Source organism: Phoenix dactylifera, chromosome 5, assembly GCF_051530095.1.
Source record: "Phoenix dactylifera cultivar Ajwa chromosome 5, Ajwa_hap1_PhDact_Kaust_v1.1, whole genome shotgun sequence".
Taxonomy (NCBI): domain Eukaryota; kingdom Viridiplantae; phylum Streptophyta; class Magnoliopsida; order Arecales; family Arecaceae; genus Phoenix; species Phoenix dactylifera.
In genome coordinates, this window is record NC_143194.1 from 26,480,418 (window position 1) to 26,495,131 (window position 14,714).

General features: G+C 37.2%; 1 protein-coding gene across 1 annotated transcript; it reads left to right on the forward strand.

Annotated features, from left to right (window-relative positions):
- The first annotated feature begins 1,858 nt into the window (after positions 1–1,858).
- Positions 1,859–7,424, forward strand: LOC149753517 (beta-glucosidase 1-like). The gene is made up of 10 exons (XM_089930782.1): positions 1,859–2,132; positions 2,254–2,312; positions 3,294–3,369; positions 3,485–3,556; positions 3,650–3,737; positions 4,346–4,589; positions 5,169–5,284; positions 5,385–5,602; positions 5,703–5,734; positions 6,776–7,424. The coding sequence occupies exons 1-10, from the start codon at positions 1,907–1,909 to the stop codon at positions 7,235–7,237; spliced, it is 1,593 nt and encodes a 530-aa protein (XP_089786908.1). The 5' UTR covers positions 1,859–1,906; the 3' UTR covers positions 7,238–7,424.
- The last annotated feature ends 7,290 nt before the right edge of the window (positions 7,425–14,714 follow it).

Consider the following 14,714-nt stretch of genomic DNA (forward strand, 5'->3'; position numbering starts at 1 on the left):
CGAAAACCACACCGAGTAATCATGTTGGATTATTTTTCTTTAAAAAGTTAAATAATTTAGATTCTTGCAATATAAACTAATGGCATCAGTCACACTTTTAACGGTCGAATAATCGAGATTCGTGCAAGATAAACCAATAGGCAACAATGATAAATTTAATAGCTTTGTGGTTAAGTGACGAAAAATGCGTGCATGGTAGTACCTTGAGCATACATAATAAGGGCTTGGTAACTTGGCAATTCAACTAGCTCTCACTGAATCCTCTTATACCTTATGGCACAGGAAACTCTTCAGCATGAATCGAGCGCTCCGTAGCATGAGTCTTGAATAATTAGTTTACTCCTTGATTTATAAAATTACAAAGCCGTTCAAAGGAACAAGGAATTTACATAGCTTGTTTGTTAGCCTGGTCGTCTTTATGTAATCTCAAGTCTCTCTTTCCCCCCATTACTTGTAAACACATGCAAGAGTAAGTGTAAACGATGATGATCTGTACGTAATAAATGCATATTTCCAAAAGTTTTCGTCTTATCTAAGATCTTAGCAGAAATATCGATTTATATATTTTTGCATCAGCATTTAATAATACAATACAAGAAGCTTATGGTGACCACAATCGAGGATGGGACGGAGATTGGGAAAGCTCCGATTTTATCTAGGTATACGTACGTGCCATAGCGACCGCATGGGATTAGATCTCAAGCAACCCAAATCATCGTTAAATTCTTTATCACTGTCGCTAGTTACGATGCTTGCAATGTTTCCTGCTGTACAGCTAATGATTTGATCCAACTAATTTCTTGAAATGATAAAAATTTACATAATTTATCAAGATTTTTATATCAGCGTCGTTGTCCTACCGATAATGAGAGTAATCTCTCCTCTTTACTTTTTTTTGCTCAAGCTTCCAACTCAATTGATATAATCTGGTATCAGCCACCCACCAAGTTGACCAAAATCTCTGTATTTTATAAGCCTTGTTCCCACTTTAGCAAATCTGAACATTTTTTTTTCTTCTTAATTTTTTCTGAAGAAAGAGGAGGGGGACTCGACCACCTCATTTCATTAAGGAGACGAAGCGAAAGAAAAATGGAGGACACGTGTTGAAGACAGAGGGGGTGAAAAGAACAAGTAGGGACTAGGGATAGAAGAAACTACCAGCCCAATGGTAGTTGGAGAGGGAGTCGCTGACGAAGAGGCTAGTTCGATCTTATCCAAAAGCTTGGAAATAGGTGATAGTGTTTATCGAAAGGCAAAAGGCTTTAAGGATCAAGAGTCCAGGATGACATTCTCCGAGAATGTTGTTCGCATAACAAGAAGTCAACCGAAAATATACTTGGTTAAACAAGTTGTACTTGAAATACGACACAAAGCGTTGCATGACCATGCGATGCCTTGCATGTTCCAGCCACGTCAAGGAGGTCTCTCCATGCATATCTTATCTCTCAAAAAACTCACTTCACATGAAATCCCTTTGCTTGCTTGAACTTCCTAGTGATCAGAACCATCGAGACTTCCTTTCACATAAAAAATTTTGTGTGCCATCGAGACTCTTTTCCTAACTTCACTTTGCGTCATACATGGTTACGAGAATATCACGAGGAATTTCCATCCCACTCGAATTCACCCATCACGTACCCCAGCAGACGTGGAGAGAATTTTAAGGAAACCAATGGCTAAAGCGTTGTCGCAGTGAAACAAGATTTCTTCTCCGATTTCTTCTCCGGTAGCTAAGGTGGCTCTACCGATTTTTGTGCGATCTTCCGTAGTTGGACTACTGGTCCAACTCTAAGATGATGGGACCAACTATCTAACTCTATAAAAACCAACCCCACCCCCATCCCCCACCTCAACCCCCACCCCTCCATACCTAGTATTCCTTTCCTCCTCTCCTCAAGCTCTCGCCATGATGAGGTCTCTAGTGCTCCCTTTCTTCTTCTTCTTCTTGTTTGCCTTTGGTTGTTCGGCCTACATCCCGCAGCCCGCTCTGAAGCATGCCCGCCCTCTAAGCCGCTCGAGCTTCCCGGAGGGCTTCGTGTTCGGGACGGCAGCGTCGGCGTACCAGGTGGAGGGTATGGCGCTGAAGGAAGGGCGTGGCCCATGCATCTGGGACACCTTCGTCAAGATCCCGGGTAATATATAAATAGATATAATCATCACACACTCCTTCAAGCCATTACATTGCCTTCCCTTATAGTTTTAGCCCTTTTTTTTTCTGAAGTTCTCTGACGTTTATCGATGTACTCGTATCAGGTAATATTGCAGGCAACGCCACCGCCGACGTGACGGTGGACGAGTACCACCGCTACAAGGTAAGAATATTAGCTTTCTTGATCTGATGTTAGCTATAGAGTACTAGCTTTGCTTGTTCTTTGTTCGGTGATAAGATGCAGACCGGTTAGTTCAACTAAAGACCGGTGGAGATGCATTCCCTTTTCTCATCTTCTTTTCCTTTTTGTTTTTCTTCTTTTTTAATGATACTTTTCTCATCTTTTTTCATACAAAAATGTTTGCATATAATTACACAGCAACCTTTTTAATCTAATGAATCAAAACCATTTTTAATCTATGAATGCATATTAGAGATATGTTGACAAACATTATGATTTGTGTGGATAAGGACTATCTTAATAGCTGGATTGGGATATTATTGCCGGTTGTTATATTATTATAAATATCGAGATTAACTGGTAATTGGATGGCCAGAAACCTAACTAATAATTAATTTTATGGAGCTATCACCTGGGGATCAAAGAGCCAGGTCAAGCCCAACCCAAAATCCGCCCAGGTTACATGCTCGGGTCGGGTCAGATCAGGGCCGGTTGGATCCAGCTTCTTTTACCTAAATAATAAGCTTAGCCAGTCGTTAGGCTTACAGTTTTCCATGCCCGGGTGGCACCCAACAGACTCATGTCTGAGCCAAGCTCGTCTTGTCAGCGGCAGAAGAAGCTTTCTGTGGATTGAGATTCTAGAAGTTCTGAAATTTGAAGAGATATATAGGATGTCGATCTAACATAACAAATTTGTGTATGTACAACCATCATTCTTCATGTGACCTTGTTATATGGAGTCACAATTTTGTTAAGAGGGATAAAAGTCGAGTCACATAGGCTGCTGAGTACATGACAATTATCCTGGAAGAGCGATTTAGGCTGGTTTTATAATTCACACGGGGAATCAATTTTGTTTGATTTCTTCGGCATTGTCTTTTATTCTTCTTCTTCTTCTTTCTTTTTCTGTTTTCAATTCCCAAGTAATATTTCAAATTCAAACAACTTGATTGTATGGTGCAGGAAGATGTGGACATCATGAAGAAGATGAATTTTGATGCTTACCGATTCTCAATCTCTTGGTCCCGAATTTTCCCAAGTTTGTGACACAATAATTTCTCATTATTTTCATACATAACTTCATTTTTCAAATAAAAAATAATGCTGCTGTTTCTAAAGAATTTCATCTGATGTATATGGTTCTACTTTTGTAGAGGGAACTGGAAAAGTTAACTGGAGAGGTGTATTCTATTACAACAGACTGATCAATTACATGTTAAAGCAAGGTAAACTCCTGCCTCAATCTAGAAGCCCACATTGAATCAATTCGTTAATTGTCTTGAAAGCTGTTTTAAGCTAATAAATTCTTTGCATATCAGGCATTACTCCGTATGCAAATCTCTACCACTATGATCTCCCACAAGCACTTCAAGATGAGTATCTTGGCTGGTTGAGCCCTAAGATAGTGTAAGTCTCCAGTGTTTCAGCGTCGGATTTATTTGTGGTTCCACTGAACTATATATGCAACTGGCATGCATGCACGCATATATGAAGAGATGCCTGTACCAAGTTATTATGTATGAGTAAGTAGTATACTGTTGTACATATAAAAGATATGCCTATGGTAAACCCCAATCCAGTAACTACTTCAAAAGTAACCATAAAAACAGAATACATCGGAATCTTCAAATCATTGCCTGTTGTTAGTTTTTGCACAGATCTAGATATTATTAACAATGCTGCAAGATTTTGACCGTTATGGTAGTCCTTGAATTCTAATAAAAGTCTGTTTGGATAATTGAGCTGAAAATTTTATTATATTCATAAATTGCGCCGCCAGTACAATAGATCATAAGTTTTGAGATTTTTTTTTCTACTGATGGGACTCAGGCCGGCCCATTAAGTGATTTCTGGATGCTTAGAATATAGGTCTAGCCCAGCCTGTAATCTTATGATTTTGCTGATTATACTCATGCAATCTATGAGTCTAATAGAATTTTTAGCCTGATCATTCAAGAAGCCCCAAATCTGTTGAGATTGGTTTGTAATTCTGATCGATCATTTATATCATGCAGGGAGGCATATGCGAACTTTGCTGATTTCTGTTTCAAGATGTTTGGGGATAGAGTGAAAAACTGGTTCACCTTCAATGAGCCCAGGGTGGTGGCAGCTCTTGGGTACGATGATGGCACTCATGCCCCTGGAAGGTGCACCAACTGTTCAGCCGGAGGGAACTCCGCTACGGAGCCTTATATTGTGGCCCATCATCTAATATTATCTCATGCCGCTGCAGTGAAGAGATATCGTGAGAAATATGAGGTAAATGGTCCAAATATCATATATGCTATCGGAGTGAAAACATTTTTTTCTATGCACATAGAATCATAAATAATGCATGCCCATTGATGTAAGCAATATCATTAAAAAAAAATAATAAAATCGATGTCTTTCAAACGCTACCTAAGCATGCCTGGATCTCTTAGTTCAGAGTTATTTATGTTTGCTAGTTCTAATTTAATCATTTTAAATGAATTAGAATTGGTAGGACTACCATTGAGACTTTGGAGAATCCCCCTTCTTATTTCATAATATAATCATACTGAAAGTTTGTTTGACAAGAATAAGATTTATCAGGGACACATTGCTTGAATTTGTCATCAGATACAGAAACATCTTAGGATCAAGAGAAAGATGAAATTTTACAATTCGAACAAAATTTTGTTCGATAAAAAAAATCAGCATGTAATTCTGCTTTCAGAAAATTCATATGTGATTTTTATTTCAGTAAATTTATCATATTAGTTCTTTTATGCTGACTGGTAAACTACTGGTCACTTGGCATGTTAGCTACAATTGATTACTTACTGATACATTTTTTTATTATATTAATATTTACAGGCCCATCAGAAAGGCAAGATAGGAATACTCTGTGACTTTGTTTGGTATGAACCTCTTACCAACTCGATCAGGGACCAGGAGGCAGCTCAGAGAGCTCGAGACTTCCATATTGGATGGTAACACCAAGGCTGAGTTTAGATAGTGAGAAGAAAAAGTAAAAGATACAAGACTTATGAGCTAATAAATTTTAATGAAATCTGATCATTCTGGTGACAGGTTCCTGCACCCTATAATATATGGCGAGTATCCGAAAACGATGCAAGAGATTGTCAAAGAGAGGCTTCCTAAGTTCACCCGCGAAGAAGTTGAGATGGTAAAAGGTTCGATAGGCTACGTTGGGATTAACCAATATACATCGTACTACATGGAGGACCAGCCAACGTACTCGCAGACACCAGTTAGCTACTCTGCAGACTGGCATACTCAATTTGCTTGTGAGATCCTTTAAACTCTTCATATTGTAATAAAAAAATTACGTAGTGAAATTTTATCTGTTTCTAAATAACAATTTTTCTTGCTCTCCGATAAATGCAGACGATCGTGATGGTGTGCCAATTGGACCGCGAGTAAGTGTTTATTTAATTTATTTATTGTAGGATTAGAATAATCAGTAAGTTGTTATTTCAGCAAAAGTTGTTATAACCTTATCACATTTATAGTATATTAAATAAATAAAATTAATAAAAAGAATTTTAAGTAAGGTACATTAGCTAATATACATTTATGATTGAAATATGTTTTCAGTTGCTTGCATGCGTTGCTTATATTGTAATCATCTAGAAATAGAATTTTATGTTCATCACTGAGGTTCTAATTTTGGGTTTAGGATAGAAATTATGGAAATGTTTTGTATCTTTGTTCAAGTTAATTTCATCCTAACACTTCATTTGTTTGTTGTATTTAGAAAATATCTATCATTTTAATGTGGATTTTTTTTTTTGAAAAAAAGAAGGTTAGAGTTTAGGATGTTGGTCCTTGGATGTTAGTTTAATGGGCCACCCTCATTGGCCACCACCTCATTTTTTCCTGCATCTTAAAGCACCACTCTCCCCATTTTCATTATTTGCTTTTCGTTATTGATATTTAAAAAGAAATAAAAGAAAAGAAATTAATTAGAGAGCGCCTCTTCTCTCCCAAGACCATAGGAGAATGTCACATGGGTATATTAGCTCGATCACTGCTTCTCATGATAGTTTAAGCTTTTGGACTATGATTCAATAATACATGGCACCCTTGAATTTAACCGAGTTCTGTCCTCGGCTTGCATGAACTCTCTCGTGTGGTTTCATAGATTTTTGCATCTTTTCAGTCGAGGGTTTCATAAGTTCTCTTGTAGCTTTTGCAAATCTTTGGGCTAATATTAAGTCTTCACCTACCTGTCTTGGCCCGCTAAACAAATCCCTAGGTCCTCTTCCAATAACTGGATTATATCCAAATTAACCTTGGTTTTATCAGACCATACTATCTCAATTTAATGGTGTAAGGACTGAAGCTTAAATCTTTGCTTTGATAATATTGTCTTAAAATGGTTCTCCACTGAGCATTACTTTGAATTGATATGGCCCAGTCGTGGAGAGTTGATTTTGGACTGTTTTTCATGCATGCAGGCGCACTCTGAATGGCTTTACATCGTACCATGGGGAATGTACAAGGCTGCGACTTATGTTAAGGAGACTTACGGCAATCCAACCGTCATACTAGCCGAAAATGGTATGAGAGATACATCAGACCATCCTCTTCGATCCATAATTACAAGTTCTAATACCGTCATGATACTGATCGCAGGAATGGACCAGCCCGGCAACGGAACTCTTCCTGGGGCCTTGCGCGACACTCAGAGGGTGAATTATTACAAGAGCTACATAACCGAGCTCAAGAAGGCGATCGACGATGGGGCCAATGTGATGGGCTATTTTGCTTGGTCTCTGCTCGATAATTTTGAGTGGAAGTTGGGATACACGTCGAGGTTTGGCCTCGTCTATGTGGACTACAGCACGCTTAAGCGGTACCCCAAGAATTCAGCATATTGGTTCAGGAACATGCTCAAGTTAAGGGAAAGGAGGAACTGATCTTATAGTCAGCGTCAGGACCTGCAGGATTTATAGTTTGCAACTTAGTATAGCAATAGCAAGCTGTTCAAAAAGCTAATGCTATTTAGTGTTTTAGCAGAGAGAGCTTGAATGTCTTTACTTATGCAATCTTGATTGCAGTATGTTTTAGACACTACTGTTAGTTTGCTGTGGCTGCTATATATTGTTACTGCTTTTATATGTCCTTTTCTCTCTCTTACGCACGCACACACCAAACAGCTGGCCCAGGCCCGCAAGACTCATTTCTTAACCAGGCCCGGGAATTATAGGTTGGGCCGATTAATCTGGCTCCTCTACAACACCATTAGTGCCAAAGAGGCGCTGCCCAGAGCACTTCAAAACTTATTATACTTTGACTTTTTTTGATATATTCATACTAGAAATATATGAGTCATCCGTTGTTGCAAAAATTTTAACCTAAAGATCGTTGATCCAACTCCCAGATGGTGAATAAACTCTGGTTCGGGCCAGGCTCACCCAACTCAAAATCTATTTTGAGCAGTGAGATGAGTTGCGTCAACAAAATATTTAATTGATAGTAATTCCAACTTTGATGTCATGAAAATAAAGCAAACTGGATTAAAAATAAGGACATTATCACCAAAAAGTACCTTACACCTAGGTTGGCAATGGAACTAGATTGGGCTTGCTTTTCTTATTTATTGTTTTGCCTAGAGAAATGGAGACTCTTGCGTTTTGATCTATAGTCATTAGCCATAGGCAGAGTTGTGGCATGTGGTCTTTTTTTCCTCATCTCTTTCTCCCGCTCTCACATTCGGGCTTCATTTTTCTTTTTATTTTTCATTCTTTCCTTCTCTATCAAAAAAATAGTCTGCAAATATTGATATCTCCCTTTTGTCCTCTCTCTCTCTCTCTCTCATCAAAAAAAAAAGAAAAGAAAAAAGAAGGAAAGAAATAAAGCAAAGGCAAGATAATTTCCATGAGAATTTGGAAATGAACTACAAGTTCAAAATTTAATCTTGGAACACAAATGACATTTTTGTCATCAGGGCTTAAGACCATAAACCGTAATTAAACTTGCATATTGCATTGGCATCGCCAATAGGCACCATACATCCAAAATTGTTATCAATCATAGTTATATAACCTAAATGCTCCGCACTTAGAATAGGATTTTGCTGCAAATCTTTTTCTTCCGAAGAAAAGTTTGAACGCCACTAATCCAACGCTCTCTAAAGACTGATCATCTATTTGCAATCGGACAGCAATCTTACTTTCATCAGAATCTTATTTAGTTATCAATCCCACCTTCACCTAAAAGTTGCCTGCTGGATGTCAGTGATTCCTGACACGATCGACCTTTCCTCTACGAGTCTAAGTGAAGAAGGCAATCAAACCTATCCGTCCTTCCCAACTCAATACATAGCTTAATATTTTATCTCACCCATCTTCACCTAATAGTGCTACAAGTCTATTATTTAGATTATATTATTAAATAAGAAAGAAATATATCGTTTCAAATTCTGCATATCATACTTTATGATTAAAATATTCTTAGTATCTCTCTTAATAATCATCTATGAAAATTTGTTGAAGACGTTATATATATAATCACCTAAATTTATTTCTGTCTTCATCCTTATTTGCATGATTATCGTAGAAATCCCATATTATTTAGATTTTATTTTTTAAAATAAAAATCTATGTCTTATCTGCGTCTCCAATCTTTTAATGTTTTTCAACGGACCTATGCAGGCTTATATATAGTTTCGAATAACATTTTTTAACTAATTATTCAATATACAACGTATATAAACTAGAGGATACTGTAACATGAGCCGATTCGGAAACTATGGACCGGTGGTTGTTACGGCACCAATCCCCAGCTCCGAAGGTTAAGTGGTGTTTGGAAGCAGCACTGCATATATTATCTCCAAAATCTGGCAAGAAACTCAAATAGAGCTATATCTTTCTGATTGGTGGGGTTCTTGTTTCAGCACTAAAATCCAGCAGGAAGACTTCTAAGTCTCCTCAATCCATGACCAAAGCTGCTACAATTATCATCCACCTCATTACACAACCAATAATTGATCCAACTTTTTTTCTGCTTTATCAAATCTTTCATCATTACGGCGGCACTCTAAACAATCTTTCATTATTTTTAGTAGCGCTGCTGGCGAGCAGAAAGCAGTGGAAGGCCAGCAAACATCTTCTTTTTTTTTTTTTCTTTTGAGGGACACAGGAGGTAACAAATGCTACCCTCTGTTTATTGAAGGCTGAAAGGGTTACAGAAGAAGGTTGAAAGAATACAAGAGTGGGAAGAAAGCAAAAGAACATAGTATAGACGGAGAGTGGAGAAGAGAAGGGCAGGAAACTTCATCTTGATCTTTCTGCTGCTGACAAACTTTGAGCACTTGATGCTGCTACAGGTGTTCGAGTCCCGAGTCGATCACTTTTAAGGTCCATATCCTATTCATCTGCACTCTGTTATCCCCCTTTAGCGGCGCTGCCTGACATAAATGGCTTAGGCCCTGTTTGGAGGAGCTGTTAATAGTAGAGCTTTTAGAAGTAGAGCGGTTGGAAGTAGAGCTGTCTAAACAAAGCGTTTATAAAAAGATGTTTGCTGCTTGATAACTACATTTTTAAATTGCTGTGGCACTTTAACATGTATTTGGTAAATAAACCGAGAAAGTACTTTTATGTGACAAAATGACCATAAAGGATATTACCAGTATTATACAATAGAGCATAATAAAATATAATATGTATTAATACATAAATATATAATATGATATAATATTAATGTAATGTAATATATTATTATTATAATATAGTACTATAATATTATGTATTATAGAATGATGATTGAATATAATATTAAATTATTTAACATAACATATCAATGTATTATGATATAATGTAATATAATATTATATTTATAGTATAATACAATAATAAATATATAAAATATTATAATTATTAGTGTAAATTAATTTTTCATCCTTCTAATTACCATTTATCTCTCTAACAAATTTTCTAGCTAGATAATAAAATTGGTAAAATAATTACTAATATTTTTATTTATTTATTTATTTAGATCAGATTTTTTGTCATTCACTCATTATTTTATTTATTTTATTTATTCATTTATTATTTTATTTCATTGAAATATAGAAGGGTCGCCGGCCATGGGTGGTGGTCGGCATGATGGCTGCCACCGTGGGCAGCCACGAGCTCCCAAAACAAAAAAAAAAAAAAGAAGAGAAAGAAGGAACAGAGGCGGCGACGTTGAGAGGAAGAAGAAGATAGAGAGGAAGAGGGAGAGGATGGGTGAGAGAAGAAGAGGTGGGATGAGGGTTTTGGAGAAAAAAGTGAGATTTAAATGGGGGTAATTTGGTCCAAAAAACAGCACCTGGTAAAGCTGAAAACAGCATTTTCAAAAAGCTCCAAATTGGAGCTTTTCCCCAAAAGCTGTTTTCAGCTTTCCGTAAAAACTAAAACAGCTTTCAAAAATTTTTACCAAACACAATTTTTATTTAAAAATACTTTTGAGTACTTTTTGGCCCTCTAAAAGCTCTCCCAAACAGGACCTTAAGCATTGCCAAAATTATTGAACTTCTAGTAGGCTTTTGCGAAGGTTTCACGGCGTGTTGGCATCTTATCAGTACCCGGAGCTAAATTGAGCGGCAATTTGCGGCAATATTTTTATATTTGTTTACTTTTCATCATGCTGGGTGCTTTAGGTACGGCCATTGAGACAATAGATCAGAATAATTAGGCTTTAGATACAACCATTTCGAAAATCCACACACACACACAAGTTTCCACTACAGAATTTAGCTACACAAGTAGTTTGTTCTTGCTATGCAAATCCAGTGGAGAAATAACAATGACGCCCAAAAATTAATCTTATTTTAGGGCCATCATTGCGCTTTTCCTTTCATTCTTACTATAGATTTTATATCCCTTCGTTCAAGCCCCGGTGTTCTCGTTGGGTTAAGAATTCAAATTCATTTTAAATTTAATCACAAACACCAGGATCAGTCCTAATGGACTCGTGCTACAGTGTTTCATAGTCTACATAGATTATGGCCCGGATCCGCTCTGATACCATTTATAACAATCCAGAACTTTATCCAAAATGGCTAACCGGAAGATATTATTTAAGTTTCTTGATCCAATAAAAGTATACAAGATCTACCTAGCGAAGAACCGATGTGGGACTACATATGCGCTCGCAGAGGTCCTCATAATGATCATCTTAAAGACTACAGCAAAACATCCAATTATCAACACTTCAAATCATTCACATGCCTATCCATGCAAGAAACAAATGAACCCCACTCCGGCAGCGAATAAAAGCTTTTCACATCCAAGAAAAGAGCAAAATAGACACCGAAAATCCCTACATTAAGAACTAATAGCTTCTTACTTTCTACCATAAAACGCACCATTCATCACAAAACCTCTCCATCACCCCAGATGACCTAAAATACAAGTTCATAAAAGACCACGCCCACTACTTTCCCTCACATGATAGAGCAGGCGTTTGGGTTGTCATCGCTGAAGAGTGATGTAAACTGCTCCTCAGGTGCACCGGGGCTCGGCACGGCTTGGTCCACATTGCGGACAAACCCGGAGGGGGCCCTCTTGTCGTACGCCTGAGCTGCGTAAGGGTAGTAGACCAGATTGTAAGGGACGTAAGGCCAGAATTCCACCCTCTTCCCGGGGCTCTTCACCTTGTTCAGGACCTTCTTTGGCTCCGCATGGCCGGTCACGGTCACCCTGCTCTGCTTTCGGTTCAGAATGCATGAGACTACTAACCATCCATCCACAAGTAATGAATTATCCAGATTAAAAGAAAATCCAGTGGAATTCAACCCAAAAAAAATATAGAACATAAGACAGATATTATGACATCCATCAAAAAATTAGAACCTAAACTAGTTCATTCTATTACTATCTCCACATAAAATGGTGGTCTAGAACTTATAATATTGTGAAACATTTCCTTCAAGAATCATTAGATTCAAACTGTAAGAGACCTGTATGTATCCACAAGGGTGAAATACCTTATGGTTTGAGAGGATGTGCGATTTGATTAGAGATTTCTTCGACCTGCATATCCCACAAAATTCGCAGTAATAGCGCTTGATATCCCTAAAAACGGCCCTCCTCTCTGACCTCTGACCTCTTCAGCCTCGCTTGCCACCTCGCCAGCCGAAGCTTGAGATTCTACAGTGACCATCTAGACTCCAAAAACCAGGGAACCAGTCAGGCGCATTCAATTCCATCAAATGATTGCTCATCACGTAACATGAAATAATTTAGTTCATTCAATTGTAATTTGAAATACAAATTTTTATGAAACAGGATTCTTAGCCTGGAAAAGTAAATCAGTTGAATCTATAAAGAGGTTTGCAATTCTTTCGCCAGAGGAAGATCAAGCGATAAACAATAGATTAAATATGAGCAATTATCGGATTTATGGAATAATTCTCAAACAAAAAAGACAAGCAACAACTTCATACACCCCTAACAACGAAACAGCATTAAATCTCATTCAAAGTGGTTGACAATTCTATGATATCGGGTAAGGAATTTATAAAAACCTACAAATTGCATAAAAATTCAACAAAAAACAAGATAATCGAGAAAACACCGAAAGAAGTCAACATGGGTAAGCTAAAAAAATTACTAAATTTTGCATCTTCGATTGAGAGAAGATGAGATAACAATTAGGATCTCTAGCTTACCCTCTCCGCCGTGGAGAAGAAGGCCAAGATGAGATTAGGGCTTCGAGGCCAGGCGAAGACAACGGTGGGAGATCGAGCGCACGCGCCCGCGATGGGAGAGAGAAGATCCCAAGTCCCTGCCAGAAGACAATACGAACCCCTTCCCCTAGGGTTTAGTTTGCCCTCGGTGACAAAGGGGAGGACAAGAGCAACGCAACGCATCAAGCAGACGCAAGTTTTGCCGGGTCCAGAACCGGCCCAACTTAAGTAGCCTAATATAGAGAGTTTTTTTTTTTTTTTACATGAATACCCGTCTAAAAATTTAAATTTACATGAATATCTTCTTAAAATTTATATTTATTTTTGTATCCTTATAAACACTGTTTTTGTACAAATGCTTCTAATATAACAATTCTTCTAACACCATTAATAAAGACCATAATTATTTTAATTAAAAATAAAATAAAATATTGAAATGATTTTTTTTTTTTGTCTCCCATCGCGATTGCCTTATAAATGTTTTTTTTTTTAACATCCATCCATTAAAGATATTTTAGTCATTTTAATTTGAAACTTTAATTTTTTAACGGCATTAGATGGCGTGGGTATATATATATGCATAAATAAGGATAAAAAAAGATAGAGTAGAAAAACAAGTGTTTTACAAGGGTATATGTGCAAATATAAATTTTGGAAGGGTATTTATACAAAATTTAATATTTAGGAGGGTATTCATGCAATTTTTTTTTTTATTTTTTAAGACTTAGACCGGACCTAAACAGAAGATAGTGGTTGGAAGAGATGAGAGGGGCCACCATTTCAAACCCGAAAACCACACCGAGTAATCATGTTGGATTATTTTTCTTTAAAAAGTTAAATAATTTAGATTCTTGCAATATAAACTAATGGCATCAGTCACACTTTTAACGGTCGAATAATCGAGATTCGTGCAAGATAAACCAATAGGCAACAATGATAAATTTAATAGCTTTGTGGTTAAGTGACGAAAAATGCGTGCATGGTAGTACCTTGAGCATACATAATAAGGGCTTGGTAACTTGGCAATTCAACTAGCTCTCACTGAATCCTCTTATACCTTATGGCACAGGAAACTCTTCAGCATGAATCGAGCGCTCCGTAGCATGAGTCTTGAATAATTAGTTTACTCCTTGATTTATAAAATTACAAAGCCGTTCAAAGGAACAAGGAATTTACATAGCTTGTTTGTTAGCCTGGTCGTCTTTATGTAATCTCAAGTCTCTCTTTCCCCCCATTACTTGTAAACACATGCAAGAGTAAGTGTAAACGATGATGATCTGTACGTAATAAATGCATATTTCCAAAAGTTTTCGTCTTATCTAAGATCTTAGCAGAAATATCGATTTATATATTTTTGCATCAGCATTTAATAATACAATACAAGAAGCTTATGGTGACCACAATCGAGGATGGGACGGAGATTGGGAAAGCTCCGATTTTATCTAGGTATACGTACGTGCCATAGCGACCGCATGGGATTAGATCTCAAGCAACCCAAATCATCGTTAAATTCTTTATCACTGTCGCTAGTTACGATGCTTGCAATGTTTCCTGCTGTACAGCTAATGATTTGATCCAACTAATTTCTTGAAATGATAAAAATTTACATAATTTATCAAGATTTTTATATCAGCGTCGTTGTCCTACCGATAATGAGAGTAATCTCTCCTCTTTACTTTTTTTTGCTCAAGCTTCCAACTCAATTGATATAATCTGGTATC

Excerpts from the sequence above, each read along its gene's own strand:
- LOC149753517 (XM_089930782.1), top strand. The coding sequence starts at position 1,907 with ATGATGAGGTCTCTAGTGCTCCCTTTCTTCTTCTTCTTCTTGTTTGCC. Across the intron at positions 3,370-3,484 it reads TTGGTCCCGAATTTTCCCAA|AGGGAACTGGAAAAGTTAAC; the intron begins GTTTGTGACACA and ends CTACTTTTGTAG. Across the intron at positions 3,738-4,345 it reads TGGTTGAGCCCTAAGATAGT|GGAGGCATATGCGAACTTTG; the intron begins GTAAGTCTCCAG and ends TATATCATGCAG.